The sequence below is a fragment of the Rhynchophorus ferrugineus genome, unplaced genomic scaffold, assembly GCF_030347505.1.
Source record: "Rhynchophorus ferrugineus isolate W39M unplaced genomic scaffold, kcgeb_rfMv2 rfM1, whole genome shotgun sequence".
In the NCBI taxonomy this organism is placed as follows: Eukaryota; Metazoa; Arthropoda; class Insecta; order Coleoptera; family Curculionidae; genus Rhynchophorus; species Rhynchophorus ferrugineus.
Window position 1 is genome coordinate 94,700,032 of NW_027472580.1, and position 27,003 is coordinate 94,727,034.

At 34.0% G+C, this 27,003-nt stretch overlaps 1 protein-coding gene across 3 annotated transcripts in view; it reads left to right on the forward strand.

The window, feature by feature from the left end:
* The window catches only part of LOC143192873 (tyrosine-protein phosphatase non-receptor type 13), a 218,237-nt gene that overhangs the window by 114,118 nt on the left and 77,116 nt on the right, over positions 1-27,003 (forward strand). For 2 of the 3 annotated variants that reach the window (XM_076398648.1, XM_076398657.1), the window contains one exon: positions 24,059-24,267. In XM_076398648.1, coding sequence (XP_076254763.1) covers positions 24,060-24,267 — 208 coding nt within the window. In that variant the 5' untranslated portion in view covers position 24,059. Of the gene's footprint in view, positions 1-8,240; positions 8,357-24,058; positions 24,268-27,003 lie in introns of those variants that run through there. The other variant, XM_076398640.1, reaches the window with a different exon arrangement.

The following is a 27,003-nucleotide window of genomic DNA, read 5'->3' on the forward strand; positions in this document are numbered from 1 at the left end:
GGGCAAAAATTGAGACCAGGGAGGATTTGAAACTGAAACTCGGAGAAAGAATCAAGAGTTAGAAGTTATTGGCCACTTTTAATATATAGGAATTACGATATCGGAATTAGAGATAAAGAAATGAAAATGTACAATGTTAAAAGTAAGCAAACGCTTTTTAAAATTAATAAAAAAGATAAAAATAAAAGTACATAAAACGCTAACAAGATCACTAGTAATCACAGTCACTTGGACCATTTAAAGTAGTAGAAAACGGGTGGAGAAAAAAAGCGAACTACTAATTAGAGAAGCAGAACGGAAAATATAGCAGAGTGTTGTAAAGTGGCTATGATATGTAATGATTAGTAAATAGATATAACACATTTATTCAGAAAGCTGAAGAAAGTAAGGAAAAAACGAGACTAAGGAAGGACTGACAATAATAATTGATAATATATTATTTCATAACGTCGCTATTTATAAACGGTTCCTTATATATTTAATGTTGTATTAGAAGTAATTTCTTCCGTCACTAAAACTGCCAGAAAACGATAAAAAACCAACGGGAGTCCTTATAATCAACTGTCGATATAAAAGAAAATATAAAAAGAAAAGAAACGGGCTCTTGTCTCGCTCGAGCTCGGCAATTTACCACCTGAGCCCTTATTAAACGCTATCGCATTATCTGGAAACGTACTGTTTTATTTTATTTTTTTGTGTGAACTTTGTTCATATGCGGGCAGTGCTCCCGCGGGGTGGATAATTGAATTTGGAGCGGAGCGCGATTCGCCATGACCTTTACGTGTCGCTAATTTGCTTCAGTTTTTGACGTTCGGTTCGGAACGCTGCTTTAATCTACTTAACACGCCGTGGTTGCCACAACGTGATACGCGATCACGTTACGTTGAATGTCCAGGTCTAGGTGGTTGTATAGAGATTTGTTTTCGGCGTTCCGATTTAATTGGTTCCCGTATATTATTTTCAAGTCACTGATTTTGTTTCGTTGATTTTTAAATGTTTTCTTGTTCAGTTTATTATTAAACATTGTTTAGAATTGAATGTTGTTTTGTTAAGAAGAGAAAAGAATGTTGCAGATGAAATAAAATTTATTTTCTTTCTTCTTTTGTACGTAAATGAAGGCACAAAGACGAGTTTATTTAAATGGATAATATAAATCACTACCTAGTATAAAACAAAGTCGCTTTTTCTGTCCCTATATCCCTATGTGCGCTTAAATCTTTAAAACTACGCAACGGATTTTGATGCGGTTTTTTTCAATAGATAGAGTGATTCAAGAGGAAGGTTTATATGTATAATACATGCATAATATACTAAGGCAACATTGCTAATTTTAGAGGTTTCTAACGTGATGTCGTAAATTAACCTATTTTTTTAGGCTTATTTAGCAATTAGCAAAAACGCTGCCTAACCCTACGAGTTAGATCAAATTAATGTACTACAGCATTGTACACCATAAAAAGGTCTACAAAAAAGTCCGCGATTGTATATGTTTATCTTTTAGGGATAACCCACATTAACAATTTTTATTGTTTACTTTTTACGTGAGAAAATGGCTTATTTACGAAGCTATTTTAAGCAATACGGCATTAATCCGTATCGAATTAAGTACCTTAAATACAGTGTGCAGTTAATATAGACCAATATGGTTCCTTACAGCATGTAAATTAAACAAATATTTTCGGAGATATTACAAATTTAAAATTTGCGTTTAAAATATGTAATGTAATAAAAATTTTATGAATTTAGATATTCCAAAGATAGCAGGAAATCTTCATAGTAAGTATAGGGGAAGAGGAATTGTTTTACTCCAAATTTAATGCGTGCAGGCCAAGGGCAGTAATGAATGAACCAAAAATACTGGATCGATTTTAATCATGTTTTCATTGAGTGACATAGGCATATATATTTTATGCCCGTGCAAAGTCGGAGCGGGCCGCTATGTTTTTATATACAACGTTCATATTTTTTCTGTAGTGTATTTAATTTAGTATCAGCCTTGCACCCGTGCGAAGCCGGGGCGGGTCGCTAGTAATATATAAAATGAAGATGTTAAATCGATACGTAATTGTGAAATGAATCACGAATTGGATGGAAATGACTTACTAATCTTTCGGTTAGTTTGGCATGATACAGATTCCTTCATCGTACTCAACTGATGGTTATACATACAACGTAAGAATTTTACTGTTCTGATCTTTATCCTCTAAGTTGACTGTTATTGCTCTTGACGCTTCTTGGCTATTCCCAATTTTCTTGATTCTTACTGTCTTATTCTTACTATTCCTACTACTTCTGTTATGTTTTCATTCACGGACTAAATCTTCCTTCTTACTGTTCTGCTCTTCTTACTTCTCTTTTCTGGTTGAATCTTCCGGATAATCTTTTTCTGCTTGAATCTTGCCAATAACATTACTGTTTACAGTGGTCGCATCGTATTTTTATTGCGGAAGCTCCTCTCTCGGGTTCTTGTTGGTGGCTAAGAAGGTTGTTTATATGGGGAGGTTGTTTTAGGATTTAACAGCACCAGACTTTTTCTTATGGGGTATTTTTAAAATCAAAAGTTCATGTGAATAAGCCCCAAACGATTCAACATCGTAAAGACAATATTCGTCCCGAAATTGAAAAAATTCAGCCTCAGATGTTGCAGGATGTCATGAAAAATGCCTTAAAAAGAACTTAAAGTTGCACAACGAATAAAAAATGTATACACCAAATAAGCTTTTTATGAAAACCAAAGTTACCTATCTTTTCTTTAAACAAAGTTACAGGCAATCAAAATGGGAGCGGCCTTTTGCCCCCAATATTTGATATTAGCTTTTTGTAATTTAAGCTTGATTGGATTTGATTGAAACTTGTTGAGATAATTTAGTTAGTTAATATTTTTCTCTGTATTTTGAAGTTTTTGCTGTTTAATATTGAACAGCAGTGAAGCCCTATTTCTTCTATTAACACTTCTAATAGGCATAAATAAAGTTAGATAAAACTGTAAATTCTCCCATTTCACTTGTTTTTACGAAGATAAATTACCGACATTCAATATTAATCACCTTTCTCTAACTGTTTTCAGCCTTGGAACTGATGGAATCCACACATTTTTAAGACACCGCATAATTTTCACACATAACTAAATAAGTTCAAAGGGTTTTTGTCTCTTCATCCTCCGGGTAAGCCTACTGGTGTCAAGCAGTTGTAGTACTTTGCAAACCTTTTACCTTTTTGGCTAACTGTTATGTTGGTATCCTTAGATATTTATGGATGTCCCCATTTGTGGAGAACTTTATTTTGGTAAATTTGGATCATATCATTATTAGATTTCTTTGTACAACACCATCATTGCACTCCATAGGCCAACAGTGCTTTCAAGATTTTTAAGATGTTTTCCTCTAATTGTATTTTTTTTCTAAGCCACATTATCGTAGATTCAAGCAAACCAGAATTAGTTAGATGAATATATTTCGATACAAAACCCAGCTAAACCAGCTCGATATTTTTTTCTAGGCCCTATACGCACCCGCAATAATTACGAATAAAGGGAAAGATGGGCCAGACTAGATATCTCGAGGCGTTTACGTCGAATTGTTGCCTGTTACATGGCCGACGTATAATATCTGGCGTCTTTGTTGCATAAAAGTGAGCCGGGGGGGGATGTGGGCGACGGGGGTGTAAATAGTTCCGCCCCTCCGGTGTCTCCAAGGGTATATTGTCGGGTTGCGAGTCTCACTCTAATAAATAATACGGCCTTAAGCTGTTTGCTAATTTTCTAGATCATCAGAAACTTTACAAAATACATATTTGTTTCAATTAATCCTTTGTTAGTCGGGCAGATATAGCAAATATAGTAAAACATTTTCCACTCGGCTGGTAATATTTTCTAATTTATTTCACCCCTTGATCTCACAATGAGTTTTCAGGGAAAACACTCGTGACGATTCAAACAAAGATATGGGCTTGCTACCAGGATATGGGAGAAATTTTCGATGGTTTTGTGGAACTGTTGCTGTGGTGAGAAATTGATAGAGTTCATTTTATTTAAACTATTGTAGATGGTCGTTAGTATGATTTATTAGCCCATACATTGGATTTAAAAGATTTTTTTTTAATTTAAAGCTTTATGCTAAAAGGAACTATATTGCTACGTAATCAACGAAGAGCTGCACTTTTCAGCTGCACTGCACAAGATTTCGTATTAAAATATGAAATAAGGTTGCTAAATCACAGCAGCTTGAAAGCAACACTGCTACTGGACAACATGCAGGAAATCAGAAGATTGAAGCGAAACAAACCACAGGAACTTGTGTAAAGTGTTACTCTTAACTCTAGCTTAAGTAATTTAATTTTATGTGGGAAATACATAGCGATCGTGTATTCTTAAATTTAGCTTAAGTAGTTTAGTTTTATAATTATAAATTAATTTTTATATTAAGATTATATTAAGCATATCTAATGTAAGATGTATTTAATTAAGAAAACTAGTAATCAGAAGGAGCTAGCTGTGGGGAATACAATTTTTAAAATACTATCCTGAAATAATTAATTTTTACATTCCTATGATGATTTAGATCGATTTGAGATTTTATTTCTATGTCCTCATACACTTTAAGCCTCTCTTCGTGTTTTTTTTTGGATTCTACGCAATATTTACCATTCTTAGCTTTTCAAAACCTTTCCTAACTCACTTAAATACTCATTAACATGAGTTTTAAGAAGAACTAATATATCATCTGCAGATTTATTTAAATTTACGAAGTAACATAAAGATCCCCTACCAATAACTGAACACTTGAAGTGGAACTGTTACGCTCTGGAAATAGTACTGTTACAAGGGGTAGAGAAAAGAGAGAGAGAGAGAGAGACGTCGTAGTAGTACGTTTTTTTGTGTAGCCGGGAACCGAATGGTACCATTCCACCAGAGTTGCCAACCTGTGAATTTAATGTAGATGTAATAGTGGCGGCCTAAAGATCTGTAGTGGTCGCTATATCACTCACATCCTAGTGGAGCTGCCGTGGAACGTACCTTCGTGTGGTGCAAGCTCCCTGTTCCCCTTTCGAGAGAGAAGATGTAATTAAAGAACCCATTTCTTGGCGGTGTCTATTCATTATTCCGTTTTATTTTCAATGATTTTGTGTTGGTTTAGATCTAATTATATATTTTATGTTGGATTTGTTAAAATGAGTATACAGTAAGAAGATATATAACAGCATAATATATATGGCTTGATAATCAATTTGTATATCATCATTTTGATCTCATTGATTAAATATACAACTGATACTATCGCTTGCTGTCCACTTATTTTCGCTGAATTCATTAATGTTCATGAATTATTTTCGTTACATATTTTCCGGTACCAATTATCTTGATCATGAATCGAAACAAGAAGCAATGAAATATTGCGAACCTGGCCACTTCTCCTTCAAAGTGACTGATGTCAGTATCAATTTTTCTGCATGAATTAGCAAGTACTAGAACAATAAACAATTTATTCGACAAACTCAACTCCATCTGACTTTTTGAAAACATGTTGCCGAACATATTATATTTCACGCCATATGATCGTATTTTTCTTATCTGTCGACAAAACTTACTGGACAACCCAGTATATATATATATTTTATCCCGAATGACATTTTCTCGGCAAATTGCCCGTGTGCAGTCGTCTCGTAAAAGGACTGACGTTTATTTGACTCTGTCCGGAGGTAAAGAATGGGCGCCTTTTGACGGGAAATACGTCCAGGAAAACGTACAATATGGAGGCCTTGTGACGGGACCGTAGTTAGATTAAAATCGTTTCGCGAATGCCGCAGCCACAATGAAAACGCTAGGAATTGCGCTAGAAGTGAAACTAGAAGCGAGCTATTTAATCTCTTGTACGAGGATTTTTCGATAAACGCATTTCATAACCGTTATTATTTTTATTGTTGTCGGTTTTATGTAGTGGTCGTTTTTACTTTTATATAATAACGTGATTTTTCATCCAGTCTCATCAATCTACAATCTCAGCAAACTGACCTCTAACAAAAAGTATAATGAGAAAACTTCCCCATTTCTAATATATAAAAAACATTATTTGTTATGAATGCGTTACTATACCGTTAATCCGTTTGTGATGAAACTTCAGCGGGTTCTTCTACATATGACAGTGAAGATTCCTAGCCCAAAAAAACGTATACAAATAAAATATTTTGTTAGTTCATTTGTATAAATTAATAGAGAGAAAATAACAAATACTATTCAAAATTTTCTCTTTCATCTTTTCCCTTTTTCATATTTGTTTAGTGCTATCAATTTAATAGGATCTGTTAGAGTTCTGTCTTTTTGCTTTCCAATACTTAAAGGAAATTTTGAGTCTTTCCCTGTTTAAACTCTATTTACTTGTTTAATCCAAAATTATATGACGCACTTTGTTATTATTCTTAATATTTTATCTGAAAAAATAGAAAAGAAAAGTGGGCTGTGCAATTAAAAGTTTTCAAATTTATTTTTTTAATAATACCTGGCAAAAATTGTGTTATATTGTCAACTGTGCAACAGATGAAAGTCTGTGTCTGTTAATATTTTAGTTACTTGTTCAACACAAAAATGTATTGAGGAATGTTATAATTATTTTTACAATGTTATTGTGAACATTGTATGATATTCGTCAGAATCAAGAAGACATATCAAAAATAATACTTTAAAGAACAGCAACAAAAAATGAAAATGGATGATAAAAAGTATTACTGTGCTCTTATTATAGTAAAATCGAGGAGTTAAACAGTTTAAGGATCTATTAATAATATAATAAAACAAGCATGATAACCTCTTGTCTATAAAATCAAGCTCAATCTGTTGATCTACAAATTGTATTATTTTATTTTATATTAATATATTTTGTTAACATCTTTATTGAAAAGGTTATCTCGGTTAAAAAGCCTTAAGCCAAAATATTAATTATATGTATCTTAACCAATATACATTTGTTTCAAGTAAATGAACGAACCCCTTCAAAATAATTACGTTTTTAATTGATGGCACTTTACAAACAACTTTTTAAAGGGTAACAAAAACTTTTCATGTAGTATAATCACCTTTACCTTCAGTGTAATTTTGCCATCGCCCAATTTGGACACATTTGGTTTTTAAAGTGTGGGTAATATTCTCATGATTTCTTCTATATATATTATATATAAATACGAATGATCTATATAAATAATTGTATACGTACCAGGCAAAAGCAATGCTAAATCAAACATACATCCTTAATCAATCTAACTTGGGTTTTTTTTATTTCCGCACATTGACTGGATACACCATACTTATGCAGTTTTCATTTAGTATTAATGAGTTATTCAGTGTATACAAAAATTTAGTTATGGAATTTTATGGAATTAGTTTTATTGTTTAATTTGAAGAAATCTAATACCGAAGCCCATAACAGAAAACTTAAAAAGGTATGATGATGTGCTGCATTTATGGTATCTTATGTGGCGTTTGGTTTCAACAATTTGAAATGGATGGTTTTAGTGTCAATAACAAAGAATGGATGGGGGGCATAACATAGCCAACCAAATGCCTTTGTAGAGAAATTCAAATGAACCTATCAAAAATGTTGTCTCAGGGTCAGCATTAGTTGAACCACACAAAACATTCCCTCGGTTTTGCCTATTTAAGTAAAACCTCTATATATACTCTATGGTTAACATTTGCATGAAGCATTTTCAAAACACATAAAAAACGCTATTTAATATATCATGTACAGGAAAATCTATCAGCACAATAATATAACTGTTAATGGGAAAGTACTGAAAATGTTGCTGTTTAAACCTATATATCAAAATACACAATATGAAAATACATGTCAAATTGTTTAAGAATTATAAAACCTTTAAAATTAGTTCACACACCGTATGTTAACAAATATAATTTTTGTGATTAGATATCAATGTACTATCAAAGTCAAATAATTGTTGAGATTTTCAGTATTATACTATACTAATTCCGTGTTAATTACGACCAATAACAGCAGCTGTCACCCATCCTTCGACTTCGTCCGAGATCGCATAACGTTTTAACCGCCTGTTCTGCAGCAGCCTGTTAGTGATGCTCCAGTTGGTACTGCGACAGCAAACCCTCCTCCTCGTCCTGTAATGCGTCTTTTAACTTGGAACTCTCTTATCATGTTCGACATCGTGTTTATATTCTTCCTGTTTCTCATCGGAGTCACGTGTCTGGTTTACTATCTGCCGGGCAGAAGGGTGGACCAGGATGAGTCCTCCGTCTACATGCCCAGCAGACCTCTACAGTGCTACGTCACGGTACCGTCCGGAGACGTACAGAGGGCGCCAGTAGACCACGTCTAATGAAAATCACGGCATTGTAAGTATTTTTTTCTAATTGGTTTTGTTAAATATGACATCTTGTTAATATTAAGTAATATGAAAACAAAATCTAAATTTTTAGTATGCAATACAGTAAGGCAATTATTATTTTTTTAACATTTCCAAATTTGAGTTTTGTTGATCATATCTAAAATGTTTTTATTCCAAGAAAACCATAAGATACTGTAACTGAGGGAACTTCTAGATATCAACTATATATATGCAACTAGATATTTATCGCAGCTTAATTGTATATAATAGCGTTTTCATCACTAATTGAATGTGGTGGGTGTAATGTGTAAACTGTAATGTAAACTAACTAATTTCATGTCCAAAAGTCTGTCCGTTCATTAATAAATTTGGACATATATAGTGCATATATTATGTCATATATATAGTCTATACATAGTTTATTCAAAGTTATTTTATACATACGTCATCTCAGTTTGTGACATAAAAACGTCGCAATGTTGACGCATCAACTCAGAGCTTTAGTTCAGTTTGTCTTTGATATACAACAAAATTTTAATCTAAATAAAATAATTAAACAAAATGTACTGTTCTCAAATATAATATATTTGAACATTATAGTACATCTAAAAACTACAATTAATTATACAATAACAATAGTTTATGGGCTATCACTATTGCTTTCTAGAATTTTTGCATACGTTTGACAACCGGACGACTTTGACAGGCTCATCGCGTACGCGTTTGAACTAATCAGACAGCATTGTGTCTCTTTTTAACTAGAATAAAATGAGAAGGAGAATATTGTCTGATTCTGAAAGGAATTTACAAATTTTGGCAGGCAATACAGAAAACATTTTGATGACGTATGTACAAAAAAAAACTTTGAATAAACTATATATATATATATATATATATATATATATATATATATGTATATATATATATATATATATATATATATATATATATATATATATATATATACACGCAAATGGCAAATAACCGCTTTCCCAGATTTACTTTATCTATCTCACATTAATCCTCCATGCATATGAGGTGGCGAGAATGATAATAGTGTAAGTCTAGCCGTTAATAAAAAAGTCATATTTTGATTAACAACTATTTTTTTTTCCTTGAACATAACTTTTTGTATTACAAAAAGCGAAATATGCCAAAGTTAAATTAATTATTAATTAAATAATTAATTAGGGTCAATTCCGATATAAAAAATTATTTATCATTATATTTCACGGTACCCTAATATTAAGTGTTTGCATGTATTTTGAGCAGCGACACCTGTTGGTAGAAATGGCAAATATCCATGTGAACAACTGAACTAAACTGTTAAATTCGAAGGTTTTAACATGTCTGTTGTATATAATTATTAATAATACAGTTTTCATTTAGTATTAATGAGTTATTCAGTGTATACAAAAATCTAGTTATGGAATTTTATGGAATTAGTTTTATTGTTTAATTTGAAGAAATCTAATACCGAAGCCCATAACAGAAAACTTAAAAAGGTATGATGATGTGCTGCATTTATGGTATCTTATGTGGCTTTTGGTTTGAACAATTTGAAATGGATGGTTTTAGTGTCAATAACAAAGAATGGCTGGGGGGCATAACCGCTCGAGGAAGAAAAAAATTCCAGCTCCAAAGTCAGCCTATATACACTCGCACTGAAGTGGAATATTTATGGGCAAAAAATCTAGCTGGGGATCTGGTTGAATTACCAGGTGTAGTGTTATTAGAAGTAGTTAAATGTGTGAAGAGTGAAACTGTTACTGCTAATGAATACTGACGTCAAGTAGCCAAGTTGAACGACATATTGTTGCAAAAAGTCCAGCAGTAGCAAGGAACTGCCACAGAGTCGTGCTCTTGAGTGAATGGCAAGTTTAATACACTTCTTAAACATTTGTTAGATTGATAGTTTTAACATGCTAAAGAAATGTGAAGCACGCCCACGATAACATGAAAAGATGCAAATAGTTATAGAAAACAATGGAAAATATTTAAATATATGGTACTAATACATACATGTTAAAACTGAAAAAATTATCAAAAACATACTGCACCTAATATTTTTCTCTTTTACTCTTCGAAATCGTTGCGGAGTGACATGTTTGGAATGGGTTCTTATGTCTTTCTTCACCTCGGTATTAATATCGTTAATCCACAAACAAAGTTTGGGGAATATCAGGAAATCCGATGGAGCTAATTCAGGCAAATAGGATGGGTACGAGAAACTTATAACCTTGGTCCATGGTTTAAATTTCTCTAGGAAAAATATTCTAAAATATTGTTCACGCAAACATCACGTCTTACTATTTTTTAATCACAGTAGTATGTAACCTAATTATTTTATTTTGTTTCTTATTTCATTGTCTTTTGTTGCCGTAACGGCGAATCGCTATTCGAGTCTAATTTTCTCCTAATCCTAATTCTAATAAAAACAAATATCGAAAATGACAACAAATCAATAAACTCGTTTACTATAAAATGGCGTACGCGCCCCGAGTAAGCGGGAGGCCCATATTTCAAATTAAGCCGGTTATTTATGGAAAAGGGCTTTATAATTGTCTTATTTAAGCGAACCGAATCAATACATTACATTATTTACGTTATTGATTAAAACCGAATTGAAATTGCACCGAGACCTGACGTTATATAAAACAAATGATACGTATCCGACGTGGAAATGGTTTAAAACGAATGCAATTTCGCAACGGGGCAATTAATTATGATGGTGGAATGACTAGACGCCAGTTATCAGTGCTCCTCCCCCTTCCCTGTAGATAGATGTGGTGAAAAGGGCGTCGAGTGGACCCTCTTTTAAAAATCGATTCAGGTTAAAAACCATCCAGGAAATTATCGAGAGCTATTCGGAGAAGGACTCTCTTGTGCTTCTTCCCGTTTTTTGAATCGGTGCCAATTCGGTGCCGATATTTTCAAGGACTGTGTAGTCATTCTGAGTGATCCTTTTTGTAAATTTAAAGTTGTTTTACGGAAAATGGTGTACATTCATGCACGTCAAGATTTTATACTTTGCTAAGTTTCTTAATAAATTATTTTCCTAGCTTACTTATTAGCAATTACCCATTTTAGTCAAAAATTATCTTATTTTTGTTGAATAAATGACAGCCATAAGTGATAGTATCTGAAGAAAATGGCTCAGCGGAGACAGGAACTTTCGCTGTCATCGACCACGAAAAAATCTATGAGGCCCAAATGGAACACCTCCCTCCTGTTACAAATATAAACGCTGCTGAGAATAACGAAATCATTGGGACGGCCAATTCCATTTGTTCTCAAGTGCCTTCGAGTTATCTTTTAAACCATCTGGTCACTCCTAAAATACTCACGCAAATGTTCTGCAAGATTCGGAACAAGAAGGCCCCGGGTTTCGATAATATTTCGATAGCTCAACTCAAAAATCTTCCCTACAAGTAGCTCGCCGAACTGCTGCAACACTTTCCATCCACATGGAAACACGCTTTCATCGCAGTTATCCCCAAAAAAGGAGCTAATTCATCACCTTCTGACTACAGACCTATCAGCCTACTAAGTTCCATTTCCAAACTTGCTGAAAGAGCGATTCTTTAGGCTCTTAATGATTTTACGAAGACAAATAATATCATTCCAGATGAGCAATTCGGGTTCATCAGGCCCATCGGTTGGCCGCAAAAATCAACTGTGCTTTTAACCGCCGTGAAAGACTTGGAGCGGTCTTTTTGGACCTAACCACAGCCTTTGACAAGGTTTGGCACGAAGGCTTAGTGGCGAAATGATTCCGATTAGGTCTACCTGATGACTTAACAGCTCTTATAATATCATTTCTGTCAGGACGATCGTTCCAGGTGAAGATCCAGTGCTCATATTTCTGGAGGTTGCAAGTCAACCCACAGAAAACCCAGGCCATCTTCTTCAACATGAAGCGTTTCGCACCGAGCATTTCGCGTCTTAAAATCGAGAACGCCGAAATCCCATGCTCAAAAGAAGCCACCTATCTCGGTCTTATCTTCGATCCAATTCAAAGGTCCCTCCATAAAGGTCAAGGTATTGTTAATTTGCTGTTCCCGCTTATCAACCGGGCCAGCAGGCTTCCTCTCTCAATAAAATATCTCCTGTACAAGATGCTGGTTCGATCAGTCGTTCTATACGGCTCCAGTGTCTATCTAAAATACGTCTCACCTAGCCAGGTGGAACGTCTTCAAGTCTTTCAAAACAAAATTCTCAGGAGAATAATCAATGCCCCCTGGTTCGTCAGGAACAATCAAATTCATAGAGAAACAGAAGTCCCCCAAGTTTACGATTTTATATCCGAGCTCTACTCGAGATCTTTCTCCACTCTTAGTCTCTCGGACAATAGATGTATTACCGAGCCTGCCGATATTTTAGGCCAATCGGCTCTTCCTGGCCTTATTCGGTGGTAAGCCCAGAGGCAGTCTCCACATAACCAGTCCAACTCGCTTATTCCGGCGGGTCTTCCCGACCAGATATCCGTAACAGAATTCCCCTTCCCGATTCCAAGCCACAAAAAAAGAAGATTGGAAGATTGTGGAAAGTGCCTTTCAGATGTTTATTGAGATACCATTTTTCCTTAAAACTCGTTCTAAATACAATCAATTGCAATTTATTGTGATCTTTCATGATAACTTTACACAGTTTCTGTCTCATGTAATATTTGAAGTTGGATTTCAGGTTCTTATCTGGAGCTGGTCTGATTTTATTTGATCATCCACTCCAGTGAAAATGATGATAATCCTTCTGTGACTTCAGTGTTGTTAAAACTGTGTTGTTTCATGTATCGTGTATGTATATCGATCAGAAATATATATTTATGAAAATATCGATATCAATATAAACAACCTAACCTTGATGTGGAATTATTTTGATATTTCATTACATAAAATAGACTTTTCTGCTTAGTGCTATTCAGTGTTAATCAGTATGTATTGATGACATTTACACACAGCAGTCTTATTTGAATCTAGAAAAAGAAATCTAGACAAAACTAATAATTAAAAAAGTTATTTTTTCTGTATTTAGGAAGGGTATTATAAGTACAAAATGAATTGAATGATTCTCTCTTAAGAACAACAAATAATATCAAGTACAACTGGCATATAACCAAATCTAAATACGACAGGTGACGAATTTTAAAACAAAAAATAATAACATCAACAAATCTCATTTCCGAAACTCAATATACGCAAAACCAAAATAACTTTTTTGTCAGTCCGACAGAATCCGATGGAGTGTTGCTTTTTTCGTATGCAGTAACGTATTCTTTTATGAGGCATGGTAACAAACAAATCCACTCTATGATCCGCCGCCCTATCCCGGAAAAAAGAAATAATATATGTAAAACTGATAATAAAAAATTATATTTTTTTTCTGTATTTAGGGCAGGATTTTTCTTGTACAATGCTTTAAAAATTGAGCAAACCGGCAGAATAAGTTGTATCTTGCAGGTCTACTTCGCTGCTATCTGCGATATCAAAATTAATTGAAAAACTGTTGTTAAAGTGTATTTTCAACTATTTATAGAAATACCAAATTTCCAGTTTAGATTTCGAAATCACCTGCGCAGAATCGGCCAAGTGCACAGAGTAACAGCAGTTGTTGAAAAAGACATTTGAAGAAATAAAATACTGCCCCGCAATATTCACAATTGGTCTCGCATGAAGGGGTATTCTCAACAATTAAACCCATTTCGGCTGAAGTTTTACAGGACTCTATGCTGCTGGTTATTCCAACAACAAAACAAACAGTGCACACAATTGTCAGTTGTCATATCAAAAGATGTATCTCTGTCTAAGATCTCAAGTCAATAAGACCTACAAATGGACAACCTAGAGTATTACTACTGACTGGACTTAAACTTACTAATTATATCAGTTGACGGATGCCCGATTTTCAAGCTGTATTAACTAAATATGGTAGGTTAAATTGGAAACAGAGCAGTTTAGACTCAAAGTCAAACAAATGTACTGGCTACTCGGAAGATACTCTCAACTTGACCAAAAACAAAGAGATTGGTTTATCAGTCAGTCATAAAGCCAATTTAGACCTATGGGGTTGCATTCAAACATCAAACCAACAAGTATTACCAATGCTTATCGGTACGTAATGAACGAAGAGTTGCGCGATGACCTCGAAATAAAATGGATACTCGAAGTGATCCAAGATATTGTCTTAAAATTTTAAATAGGGTTACTAAATTACAGCAACGTGGAAGCAATACAGCTACTGTACAACACGCAGAAATCAGAAGATTGAAACAAACTAAACCACACTGACTTGTTTAGCGGGTAACAGTTGAAAACACAATTGAAAATTACCCGGCCTGACACATAGATGGCGCTACTAGAATTAAATTAATTAGAGATTAAAATGTTTTTTAGTTAGCCCAAACCCTCAAAAGATGGGTGTATAAATTTGACAGCTGTCGGATCCAAAAAGAAATCGATAAAAAGGAATTTCGCGTGTTGATAAAATATTGCTTTCTGAAGGGAACAATACAGTTGAAACAACAACTTGGCTTGATGCCGAGTTTCCGCACACTGCCCCAGGAAAATCAACCATCAAGGATTAATATGCTAAGTTTAGACGTGGTGAAATGAGCAGCGAAGACGGTGAACGCAGTGGACGCCCAATAGAGGTTGTTAACGACGAAAACATTAAAAAATCAACAAAATGATTTTGAATTACCGTAAATTGAAATTGAATGAAATAGCAGACACTTTAAAGATATCAACTGAACGTGTACATCATATCACTCACGAATATTTGGGTATGAGAACGCTCCGTGCAAAGTGGGTGCCGCGCGAGCTCACTTTTGACCAAAAACAACGACGAGTTGATGATTCGGAGCAGTGTTTGAAGATGATCAAGCCTAATAAACTCGAGTTCTTTCGTCGATATGTGACAATGGATGAAACATGGCTCCATCGTTTCACTCCGAAGTCCAATCGACAGTCATCGGATTGGACTACACACGATGAACCCGCTCGAAAGCGTGGTAAAACGCAACAATCGTCTGGCAGGGTTATGGTATCTATATTTTGGGACGCGCATGGAATAATTTTCATTGACTACCTTGAAAAAGAAAGGACCATCAAGAGCGACTATACCATAGCATTATTGAACCATTTGAAGGACGAAATCGCCGAAAAACGGCCGCATTTGAAGAAAAAGAAAGTGTTGCTTCAACAAGACAATGCATCGTGTCACAAGTTAGTGAAAACGATGGCAAAAATCCATGAATTGGGCTTCGAATTGCTTCCTCATCCACCGTGTTCTCCAGATCTGGCCACCAGTATTTCCTATTCTCAGATCTCAAAAGAACGCTCGCTGGGAAGAAATGTTCGTCTAATGAAGAGGTGATCGCCGAAACTGAGGCCTATTATGAAGGAAAGGACAAATCGTACTACAAAAATGGTATCGAAAAGTTGGAGGGTCGCTATAATCAGTGTATCACCCTTGAAGGGAGTTATGTTGAATAAAAAAAACTAATGTTGCCAAAGAAATGTGTTTTACTATGGTAGGAAAGTAACTTTTCAATTAACATTTTAAGACAAACTTGCACGTAACCAAACCCATACCATAGGTGATGAATCTTAAAACAAAAAATAATAACATCGACAAATCTCATCCGATTTCCGAAACTCAATATGCGCAAAACCAAAATAACTTTTTTGTCAATCCGACAGAATCCGATGGCGTGTTGCCTTTTTTCGCATGCAGTAACGTATCCCTTTACGAGCCGTGAAAACAAACAAACAAATCCACCCCCCCTGCCCGCCGCGCTATCCCGGAAAAAGAGGGAGGAAAAAAATTGAAAACAAAAAGTCCTTCCGTCTCGTTGGCCTCTGGTAATTTGTTAGTGGGCGCTAAAGCGATTTTTTCCCCTTTGCCTCCCCCTCCGTCTTCCCTTTCTTTCTCCGTTCCAGAATACGGACTCATGCATCTTGGCGGCAGGGAGTTGCGAGGGTGAGAAATAAAGATGAATATTGTCTCAAGGAGTGCCCGGGGCGGTAGGTTGGGGCGGCCCTGTTGATAATGCAACCCCTTCTAAAGAGCTAAATAAATTTTCTTTTTATTCAGTTTTTCTTTGCGCGTGTTTGTTCCTGTTTTTTTCTATCGCTGTTCATCTGCGTCATCGAGAAGGGCCGGGGACAACGGCGAAGGAACCCCTTTGATGTTTACGGCTTGTTTTCTTTTTGTGAAGTTCGGAGTTGGAATGACATAATTTTTTTATTCGTTCTCACTGTTACCATTGAAACATTTTTCTCGTAAAAATGTTTTTTTTTACTTTCTCTGTATATGTCCGGAATGAATTCAAACTGATACTGTTGTTGACCTGTATTGTGACCGTAAGGAATATTTGGTAGATTGATATGAGTTCAGCTCGGAACTAGAGGTGCGCGTTTGGATTGGAGAATTTGATGGACCACACTGCGGATGTTCACTTATGAGATTCGTTTTAATCCTGTAGAGCGGGAGCGATTGACAGAACAGTCACGTTATTGGAATAGTCGTTGCGTCATAGCGTTGGGAACTATCGGCTGAAAACGACTATCGACGTTAATTTTTTTAAAATTAATCTCCTAGAACTTCAACAATATTCTTAACTCATTTCTTATTCTAAATATTATTGTAACTTTCTAGAGATTTATATATCTCACTCTATGTGTCTATTAATTAATTTATTTAATAGTGTTCTTTGGAGCCTACGCACTTCAATGTCTTCGGTTACATTTAACTGTTTGGTGAGTGCATTAGGATGCACTAACAGTGTTCCAGAGTACTTTGCACTAACACATCGAATCACACTCGTTATGGGTTCTATGGCGATATCGCGCTGAATTAATTTCTTGTGGACGTAATATGGGGCACCAACGGTGACTCGCAACACTGTTCTGGAATTTCTGAAGGATACTTATGTTAGATTTGCTAGTAGTACCTCACAGTTCAATACCATAGGTCCATCCAAATGGGCCTAAGTATTGACTTATACAGCAATATCTTGTTATCTAAGGATAATTTAATTTACGCCAGGCAATACATTTGGTTTAGTCTATAGACTAAGACCAACCTATTTTTGTTTAGTTCTGTCACTATATACGTCTATATGGTTTTTTCCGTGTTAAGCGTCGATCAAAATACATTCTCAGATATTTAACATTATCTGCTTGTGAAAGTTCATAATTATCCATTTTTACCGGAGGACAAATCCTTCTACAAAAGGTGAATGTCACATGGGTAGATTTTGTCTCATTTGCTTTGATATGTCATTCACAGTTTTCAACCACAATTCGACTTTATTTAGATGAAATTGGAGTTTTCTGGTGGCTGATATTTGATGCTCGTCTGATGATAACACCACATATATATCGTTTGGTATCATATAACGTATCGTCAGCATATATTGCAACAGTAGTGTTTCTTGACGTCGGTAGGTCAGCGGTCAGCCTGCATAACACCTGAATATATTGGACGTTTAGTAATGAATTACTTTTTACTCTCGTCTGTTTTAGTTGCTATTTTTGGTCCGACTATTTTTTATCAATGACTATTTCAATAGACTACTTTCAGCTAGTTTGACTAGTTTGAATCATGACTAGTTCACTCGACTCATTTTTAACCTAGAAAGTAATGTGCCGATTTTATGCTAATGCTTTTAAAGTAATGTGCCGATTTAGGTATGTAAATAGATTTTATCCAAAGTAGCAGTGAATTCACGCCATCTCAAATTATGACGTCAAAACGATGCAATGTTGATGCACTTAACGTTAACATTTTACCCATATTAGTTTATTTTAACTTCGAAATATAACATTATAATATAAATAAAATAATGAAACATTATTCAATATTATTTATTTTAACATTACAAACACATTACATACACTTACATAGTACATCTAAAGCCTATTAAGATGCAAATTAATTAAAGAGCCACAACAATTTGTAAATTAGAGTTATTTTATTATATTATATATTATATACATTTAATTCTTTTTTAAGCCACCTGTTGTATTCCTTGGAAGCTTAATTCAGCTAATTACTAATTGTACATCCAAGTAATGTCATTAGAGAAAAATTTTCAGTAGGGAACATATTTACCTTTTTATGTTTAGTTCTTGTTTCTTTCGTTGCTGCGTATTTTCTTCTTTTACTGCCTGCGAACATTTTTCTTGATAAAATTAGATTTAATCACTGAATCACTGAAGAATTACAGACTTATTGATGCACATAAATATGTCTCGCTCTACAATACGATTTTCTAAAGTTATCCCTTAATAATTATTTACTCTTGGTATTGTCAGCATTGAATCATAATTCTACATCCAGAAAGTTTCATTCACAATTCGACTGAACACTATGGCCATCTTATTCAGCCCTCTTATCTGCTGCATATTTTTTTCCAGGTCTATTTCTAAAATTAAAATAACAAGTCTCCCCTAACTTTATTATATACTTTTAAAAATTGTATTATTTTAAAAGAAATGTCTGGAAGTTGCATTAGACCGTTTCGTGAGTTATCTTTACTCTGTGTCCTATCTGAATCCTATGTTTCTTAACAGTGTTTGAATTGATGACTTATACCCCTCAAATTGCAGCATATCTCTAAGTTTTGTATGAATACTTTCCAAACTAACAGTTCATTCTGAAATAATTGTATTAGATTATGTTTATATTGAAAAAAACTACTCACTGTTTTTATATATTTCATAAATTTAATCTTGAATAGGGTTATCAATGTTCATCAATGTTCTTTTAATTTTCTTTTAGGCGAATCTTATACAAAAATTATACAGTTTTTCTTTAATTAGAGAGAATTTAATAATCCCAACAGTTTAATATTTAATAGTGGTTATACCTACCTCTCTAACTTATTTTACTGATTAGAATGGGACCTAATTACCTCGTTCATAGTCGAACTTATTGATTAGAATCGTAATCTGTTTCTGACTGACTATTTATGTGGCGTCGGTATTTTCAGCAAGAGTAATTAAAAATATTATGTAGTGATTTAAAAGGCACCAAAACAACGTTTGCCTGTTTATAGCCTCTTATCACTAATGTTTTGTAGAATTTGCATTTGACAAACTATCGACTTGCAGGCTGATTCGGTTATAAGTTCAAAAATGTGTCAGACAGCACTGGATCTTTTTTTAACTCGAATAAAATGAAATAGAAAATATGATCTGGTATTAAAACAAATTTACAAAATGCTATAGACAATACATATTCGTGACTTGAGTTCACTGCTTATTCGTATAGACTATGCTTACTCTACGAGTGACACTTGTGGCTTGAAATACTGTCTTTAATGTATACTGAGCTTTACTTTTAATTTTACTGAATTGGGTCAAATGATTTTACTCTCTTTAATCTTCTAACTAAGCCATCATTATCTAGGAGCTCCAGAACCTCAACATTGATCTGCTAGAGGAGCCTCGGTTCATATCTTTGGACGTAGCCCTTGATAACGTTACTGAGATTTCCTACCTTCAGGCTCCTATACAGATTGGCGTTACGAATATACCATGAATCATCAAAAATTCCTCGCAGTTCCTTTTTTTTAATATTTGTATGATGTTTCTCTTGTTTTGGCTGGTACAACCCCAGAATTGAACGCCATAGCCAAGTCTGCTCAATGATCCTATACGCGATGTACAAATAAAAATGTCTAGTAGCACACTGTCAATCCAATAAAAAATAAAAAGTGTAAATCTTCCGTTGATTGTCGACAAGTTAAAAGGATCCGTTCAGTAATCAATCACGTTAAAATCAAACGCGACTGTCGCATCGCTACACGTCGCCCATCCTAATATGTCCGCGTTAACATATGGGTTCCCCTACAGCATCTGGATCAGTTAGATCGAATTAATTACTATCTCATTAAATTGGATGTGAAACAGGATTTACTGATAGCTGCTATTGATGGACTCTGGCTCGAACTGATTCGGTAATATGTCACGCGATATTGATAGATACCAAAAAATGTATCTATATAACAGTAAATGTGCCAGTATGAAAATAAAGTTCATTTTAAATATTATATTTCGGAGAGTTTTTCAACTGATCGAACTTTCAATGGCCTTAAAATATGAATTCCGACAGCAAGCTAATGATATTTTTGCTTGTTATGAAATTGACATATTTTTGACATCTGGCTATCATACCTCTATAAATTATGAAGCTTAACTACAATGTATATTATATATATAACTAGCGACCCGCCCCGGCTTCGCAGGGGTGCAATGCTGATACTAAATTAAATACACTACAGAAAAAATATGAACGTTGTATATAAAAACATAGCGGCCCGCTCCGACTTTGCACGGGCATAAAATATATATGCCTATGTCACTCAATGAAAACATGATTAAAGTCGATCCAGTATTTTTGATTCATTCATTACTGCCCTTGGCCTGCACGCATTAAATTTGGAGTAAAACAATTCCTCTTCCCCTATACTTACTATGAAGATTTCCTGCTATCTTTGGAATATCTAAATTCATACAATTTTTATTACATTACACATTTTTAAACGCAAATTTTAAATTTGTAATATCTCCGAAAATATTTGTTTAATTTACATGCTGTAAGGAACCATATTGATCTATATTAATTGCACACTGTATTTAAGGTACTTAATTCGATAAGGATTAATGCCGTATTGCTTAAAATAGCTTCGTAAATAAGCCATTTTCTCACGTAAAAAGTAAACAATAAAAATGGTTAATGTGGGTTATCCCTAAAAGATAAACATATACCATCGCGGACTTTTTTGTAGACCTTTTTATGGTGTACAATACTGTAGTACATTAATTTGATCTAACTCGTAGGGTTAGGCAGCGTTTTTGCTAATTGCTAAATAAGCCTAAAAAAATAGGTTAATTTACGACATCACGTTAGAAACCTCTAAAATTAGCAATGTTGCCTTAGTATATTATACATGTATTATACATATAAACCTTCCTCTTGAATCACTCTATCTATTGAAAAAAACCGCATCAAAATCCGTTGCGTAGTTTTAAAGATTTAAGCGCATACATAGGGATATAGGGACAGAAAAGGCGACTTTGTTTGACTATGTAGTGAAGTGTCATATTCAAAAATTCGTTTTAATATTTGTTATTGGCATTTTTACCCGTATTAATATTTTAATTATTATGCGTAAAAATTATCAGCGTAAAATTAAATTTTAGACATTCATTACTTTTTTTTTTAATTTGAATAAAATCGCTGTTGGAGCTCTTTAAATATTTGTGAAAACTTATCATGACGTGACAGCTGTTGATTTCGGTTAAAACTTTATAATTCTATTTTTTTATCACTTGTATCTTACATTAGTATGTTTAGTAGAATCTTAATGCACAAATTATTTGATTACTACTATTTTGTTGTACTTGCATTAATAGCCAAGCAAGACGAGTACGGGATTAATGCATCAGTATGTATTTCCAAAGTTAAAATAAAATTAAACTACATAAGCTAAAATTAAGAGTAACACTTTACATTATTCAAGTTCATATTCAATGGTTCGCTCCCATTGTCTGATTTTCTGCGTGTTGTCCAGTAGCTGTATTGCTTCCACGTTGCTAAGATTTAATAAACTTAATTCAGTTTTTAAGGCGAAATCTTGGATAACTTAACGTAAATATATTTGATTTTGAGGTCGTCGTGCATTTCTTCACATACATACATTGGTTACATAGCGATAAGTATTGGAAATTGGTGGTGGAACTTTGTTATGGCAGCGTTAGATTACTAGTTGATTTGATATTTTAATATCTGCACCCCATAGATCCATATTGGCTTTATAATTAACTGACAAGTTAATCTCTTTCATTTTAGGTCAAGTTGAGAATATCTTCCGACTAATTAGTTAGGTTCTTTGAGCTTGATTCCGAACTCTGCTTTTTGTTTAACACGAGAATTTTAATTCAATCTAACATGAAGATGGATGCCGATGGAAGTTAAATACCTAACTTATTTTGCTTGAGGAAATGGGCATCCGTCAAATTATATAATTAGGTTTTTGTCATTTCGCTGTAATGAAAAATTAAAATTAACACAATCCGATTTGGAGCTATTGAGCTGTTTTTTTCAGTTTCTAGTCCTTATTGGCTGCTACTTGTTCTATGGTCTTAGGCTTCTTTTGTAGTTGGGATATTAAGAATGGACGGCTGACCCATGAGTAGTCCCGAAATAATACCCTAGGGAACTCCAGCATGAATGTTGAGAATGTCGTTTCATGCAATATTATAAAAAATCTTTCAAAAATATATGTCTCCAACAGTTGTAGATTAGTCCCAAATGCTTGTAAGACGTCTATTGGAATATTGCAGGGTAGTATTTTTTTATATTTAGGATTATATATATATATATATATATATATATATATATATATATATATATATATATAATCGAGTTAGGCCTGTAAAATCCGGTTCTGTCGATTTGTTACGTTTTTTAGGCCTAATTTTTGTGTTCTTGTGAATGTGGTTATCTTTTTTAACATATAATATATTTGCTAGAATTTGCTTTCATTAAAGTTAATATTTACATGCCACCTTGAATAATAATCTAGATACTAATTCAATGTAAATGGATCAAGAATTTATGAGCTATTGAAGTGACTAAACGTCGGCAGAGTAGAAATAGAAATATTTTGAGTTATATTAGAACAAAGAGGAGTAAAAAGTAAAAGTCTAAGAATGATTTATGGGACAAACATATACACTGTAATTACAGACAATAAAAAATCACCTTTATAATAACTACAAGATTGAATTTATGAATGTGCTGCATTCATAAATAAAATCCTTAACCTTAAAGACACTACTGCAATTAGGGTATTGGAATATTCAGAACTCTGATAGTTTAAACTAACACTGACACTTCTAATAGAATAGAAATAGAACGATTAAACGAGTATATAGAAATGAGACGACTTTCGATGGGGCCATTTGCAGGGCATGGAACAGATAACAGGGTCAGGGAAGCAAGGACGGAGAGCTTAAGAACCATGAGACAACCTAAGTTAGTCTGGGAAAATTTACATCAGAGAACAAATATAGAAGAAAGGTATAATACTGATCAAAGCAAACATTTAACTTAACATGATGTTCCAACAGATACGAAATATAGCACACTTACACCACTTAATGGTACGAAAGGTGGTTTGATTATTTATACATAAGAATCAAAACAAAATAAGCTTTGGAACAATTTATATATCATTTCCAATAAAAGTGAACTGATGAAACAAATTTACTTTGTTATAACAGCTTTGTTCAAAAGTTATTTTATTACTTATCCATTAATTAAGGGTCGATGTTTTATACACATTAAAATAAAATTACACTATAATATAGACATTATTTCCGTCCATCAGAGATAATATTTGAACATGTATTGAGACCGTAATGACACGATTCGGTCGTTAAATGTTTTACAGCGCGTACATAAATTCGCTTGATTTATCGATTTAAAATTAACTCTAAAAAAACGTTTTAACCTTTTTGGGTCAGTGTAAAGTTAAGCGAGCCCGGTTAATTGTAAATGGGGACCGCGGCGACCGCTAATTCGCGGCGTGCTCGTCGGAGGCCCCATTCCAGCTGGTAACTGATTCGGTTTTAATGGAAAGCCTTTAATCGTATCGTCAGTTCAACGAATCGATCGCCTCTTTGTTTTGTTGCAGGATGTCCAGACCGCGATCGACGTCAACCAGTAGCAGCAGCGTCGCCGGCAACGGCACGGAAGACGGCGTGGGCGGCAACATCGGTTTTCGTCAACGGAAGGCGTGTCTGGCAGATTTGCTGGCTACCAGGCCGTCAGGATTACTAGAAGCGGAGACGTGGGCTATCCTGTGTCAGAGCGTGCAGGCTCTGCAAGATCTGTTTCTGTCGGGTAAGGCTTGTTCGTGTTTAGAATTTACGACAGTAAAAGACTCTAAATTTACGAACTCGTTGGAAATGCAGAGTGAGTTTTGAAAAATAAATAAGTCTGATATTTCGCCGCCGATTTTTTTTATTTATATATTGGCAAGAATGTACAGGTATCTATTAATTTTTCGCTATATTGGTTGTTTACTTTTTTGTCTATTTAGTTGACAAGTCTTTTAGCACCGTTGATGTCAGTTTTTATATATTATATATTATACATTGCAATTTATTTTAAAAAATCTTATGAAGTTTAAGAAAGTCTTGGACATATTAAAAACTCGGTGAGAGCAGAGTAACACACCAACAACTGATGAAAGCAAAAAAGTTTAATCATTTATTATGAACGCTTAGCAATTAGGAAAAATTCCAAAAAATTCCAAAAATTACTGTTGATATTGGACTTTTTGTGATATGGACAAATTTGTTCAGACATTTAATTTCTGGTTTATGAAGGTGAAAAAATAACATTATTAGAAATCTGCCTCCATATTTATCAGACATAGCGTCGTGTAGCTTTTTCTATCCAAAAAAAACTTTGAAAAGCAAAAGAACAAAGGAGTTTCCGAATTTCGAAGAAAGAGTACTTTCAAGGGGATATCCCAAAGTAAAATTGGTTCTAAAAAGAAATAATCTATTTATTTTGTGGTCCGATCTCGTATAAGAGTGTGTTTATTCCGAAAAGAAAGGTCTATTCGTATTTCACAGACTCTAAATTTACCGTCTCGTTGGACATATAGTCAAGTTGATTAATTTTAAAGAATTTACGATTTTTTTATCGCTATGCCTCCAAAATATCCTATATTTAATTATTGAGGCTTATTTTAATGCTATTTGAGTGTAAGTAATAAGGCCGTCGTCTAAAGACTCTGTTTTGTCCTTTTTGGTTTTTCGAAGCATGACCTTGAACTGCTTCAGCGAATATTCTTTAGTGTGGTTTGTTCAAGCAACGTAGGATTTTTTTATTAGTTAAGTTATGTTCTTATTTAAATTTTACACTCTCTATATCTCTAAGCTTGTTGAAAATAAGAGAACAATTAATTCATTTTGAGGTAAGTGGAAATTATTAAAATACAAGTTTATCCCGGTATCAAATCTAGTGGGTATAAAATGTATATATAATGTGTATATATATATATATGTATATATATATATATATATATATATATATATATATATATATATATATATATATATATATAAACTGTAATATAATTTAATCAGAGACAATTCTAATTCAATTAACTTATCAAAACGTATATCGTATCCTTTATAATTTGTAATTTCTGAGAAGGATTCGAAATTTTCGGAGAATAAACCAAAGCAATCTTTAGAAATAATTTTCAGGTATAAACGATGATTTTATCTGTAAGGGAAATCTCAAGCACCATCAATTTCCAGGTTTCCAACGAGTTCATTAATATAGAGTAAGTAAAATTCTTGTTCTATCTAATATAGAACCGTTTTATATATTACCAAGAACCGTTTTTTTCTATATACTTTTTACACTTCGCCCATACTTCTTGTACATGATGTATCATTCAATTCAATCAAATCAATTACCAGGCTTCCAACGAGTTAATTAATTTAGAATGAGTTAGAGTAAAACCGATCGATGGTTGCGATCGAAATGTCGAAATTCTCTTGTTTTATCTAATATAAAAACCATTCTATATGTTCATAAGAAACATTTTTTTTTCTGTATTCTTTTTTCTGTTTCGATTTATGCGTGTTTCGTAGGCGTACTGCCATTTTTCCCCGGCTCGTTTGTTACAAAATTACCCCTCTACGTCCCGCCTGTCTCCGCAACACTTTATTCGCGTTGTCTGGCCTTTCGCGTCATATTTTATCCTGACAATCGCAGGCGGTGCAACGGCAACACGGCTTACGCCTTCGCCTGCAACCTCCGTTATCGGGAAATGAAGTGTGAATGTATCAATCTATTTGCGGAGTTTTTGCAGCGTTATTGTCTACAACTCCAGTGAGGTTCGAACAGTATATATATATATATATATATATATATATATATATATATATATATATATATTGGGCGGATTGTGGGGCCACTAAGGGTAATAAAAAAAGAATTGTTTTCTTAAAGTAGTGGTGACTATTTAGAAACAAAGCTTCGTCCTTTCCAGCATTTCATTTCACGCAATCGTCATAAATTAATTATATTTTACCTCTAACCAACTTAAGGACGTTTCTGTCTCCGCCTGGAGCTTTTATCGACACAATTGCCTCCAGACGATACATCTCCCTCGCCGATCTTGTATGCGTCTCCAACCTTACTTCCGTCGACTCTCCAACGAAAGTAAAACAATATACTCTGCACATTTTAGATGATTAATATAATTGCCGTTGACACTTATTCCACTTTCGATCCCTTTTAATTTACGAAATATCTTCTCGAGACCGAAGGAGATCCGAGAAGAGGAGACCAGAAAGAGGGAGAGAATCCCTTTGGCCCTTCTTTTAGGATTTACTTGAGTTTTAAAACATAAAATAACAGCTCTCCTATCTTCTCAAGGTTTTATCATTGTCTCGCCCGCACTTTTCCATTAAAATATGGTTCTTTGTAGTTTTAAAAACGGTTTGCCGAACGAGGATCCAACATATTTCGACGATCTAATATAACATTTTTTATCAAAAGTGTCTTCATTATATTATATAATATATTTCGACCATGTTTTTTTATCAAAAA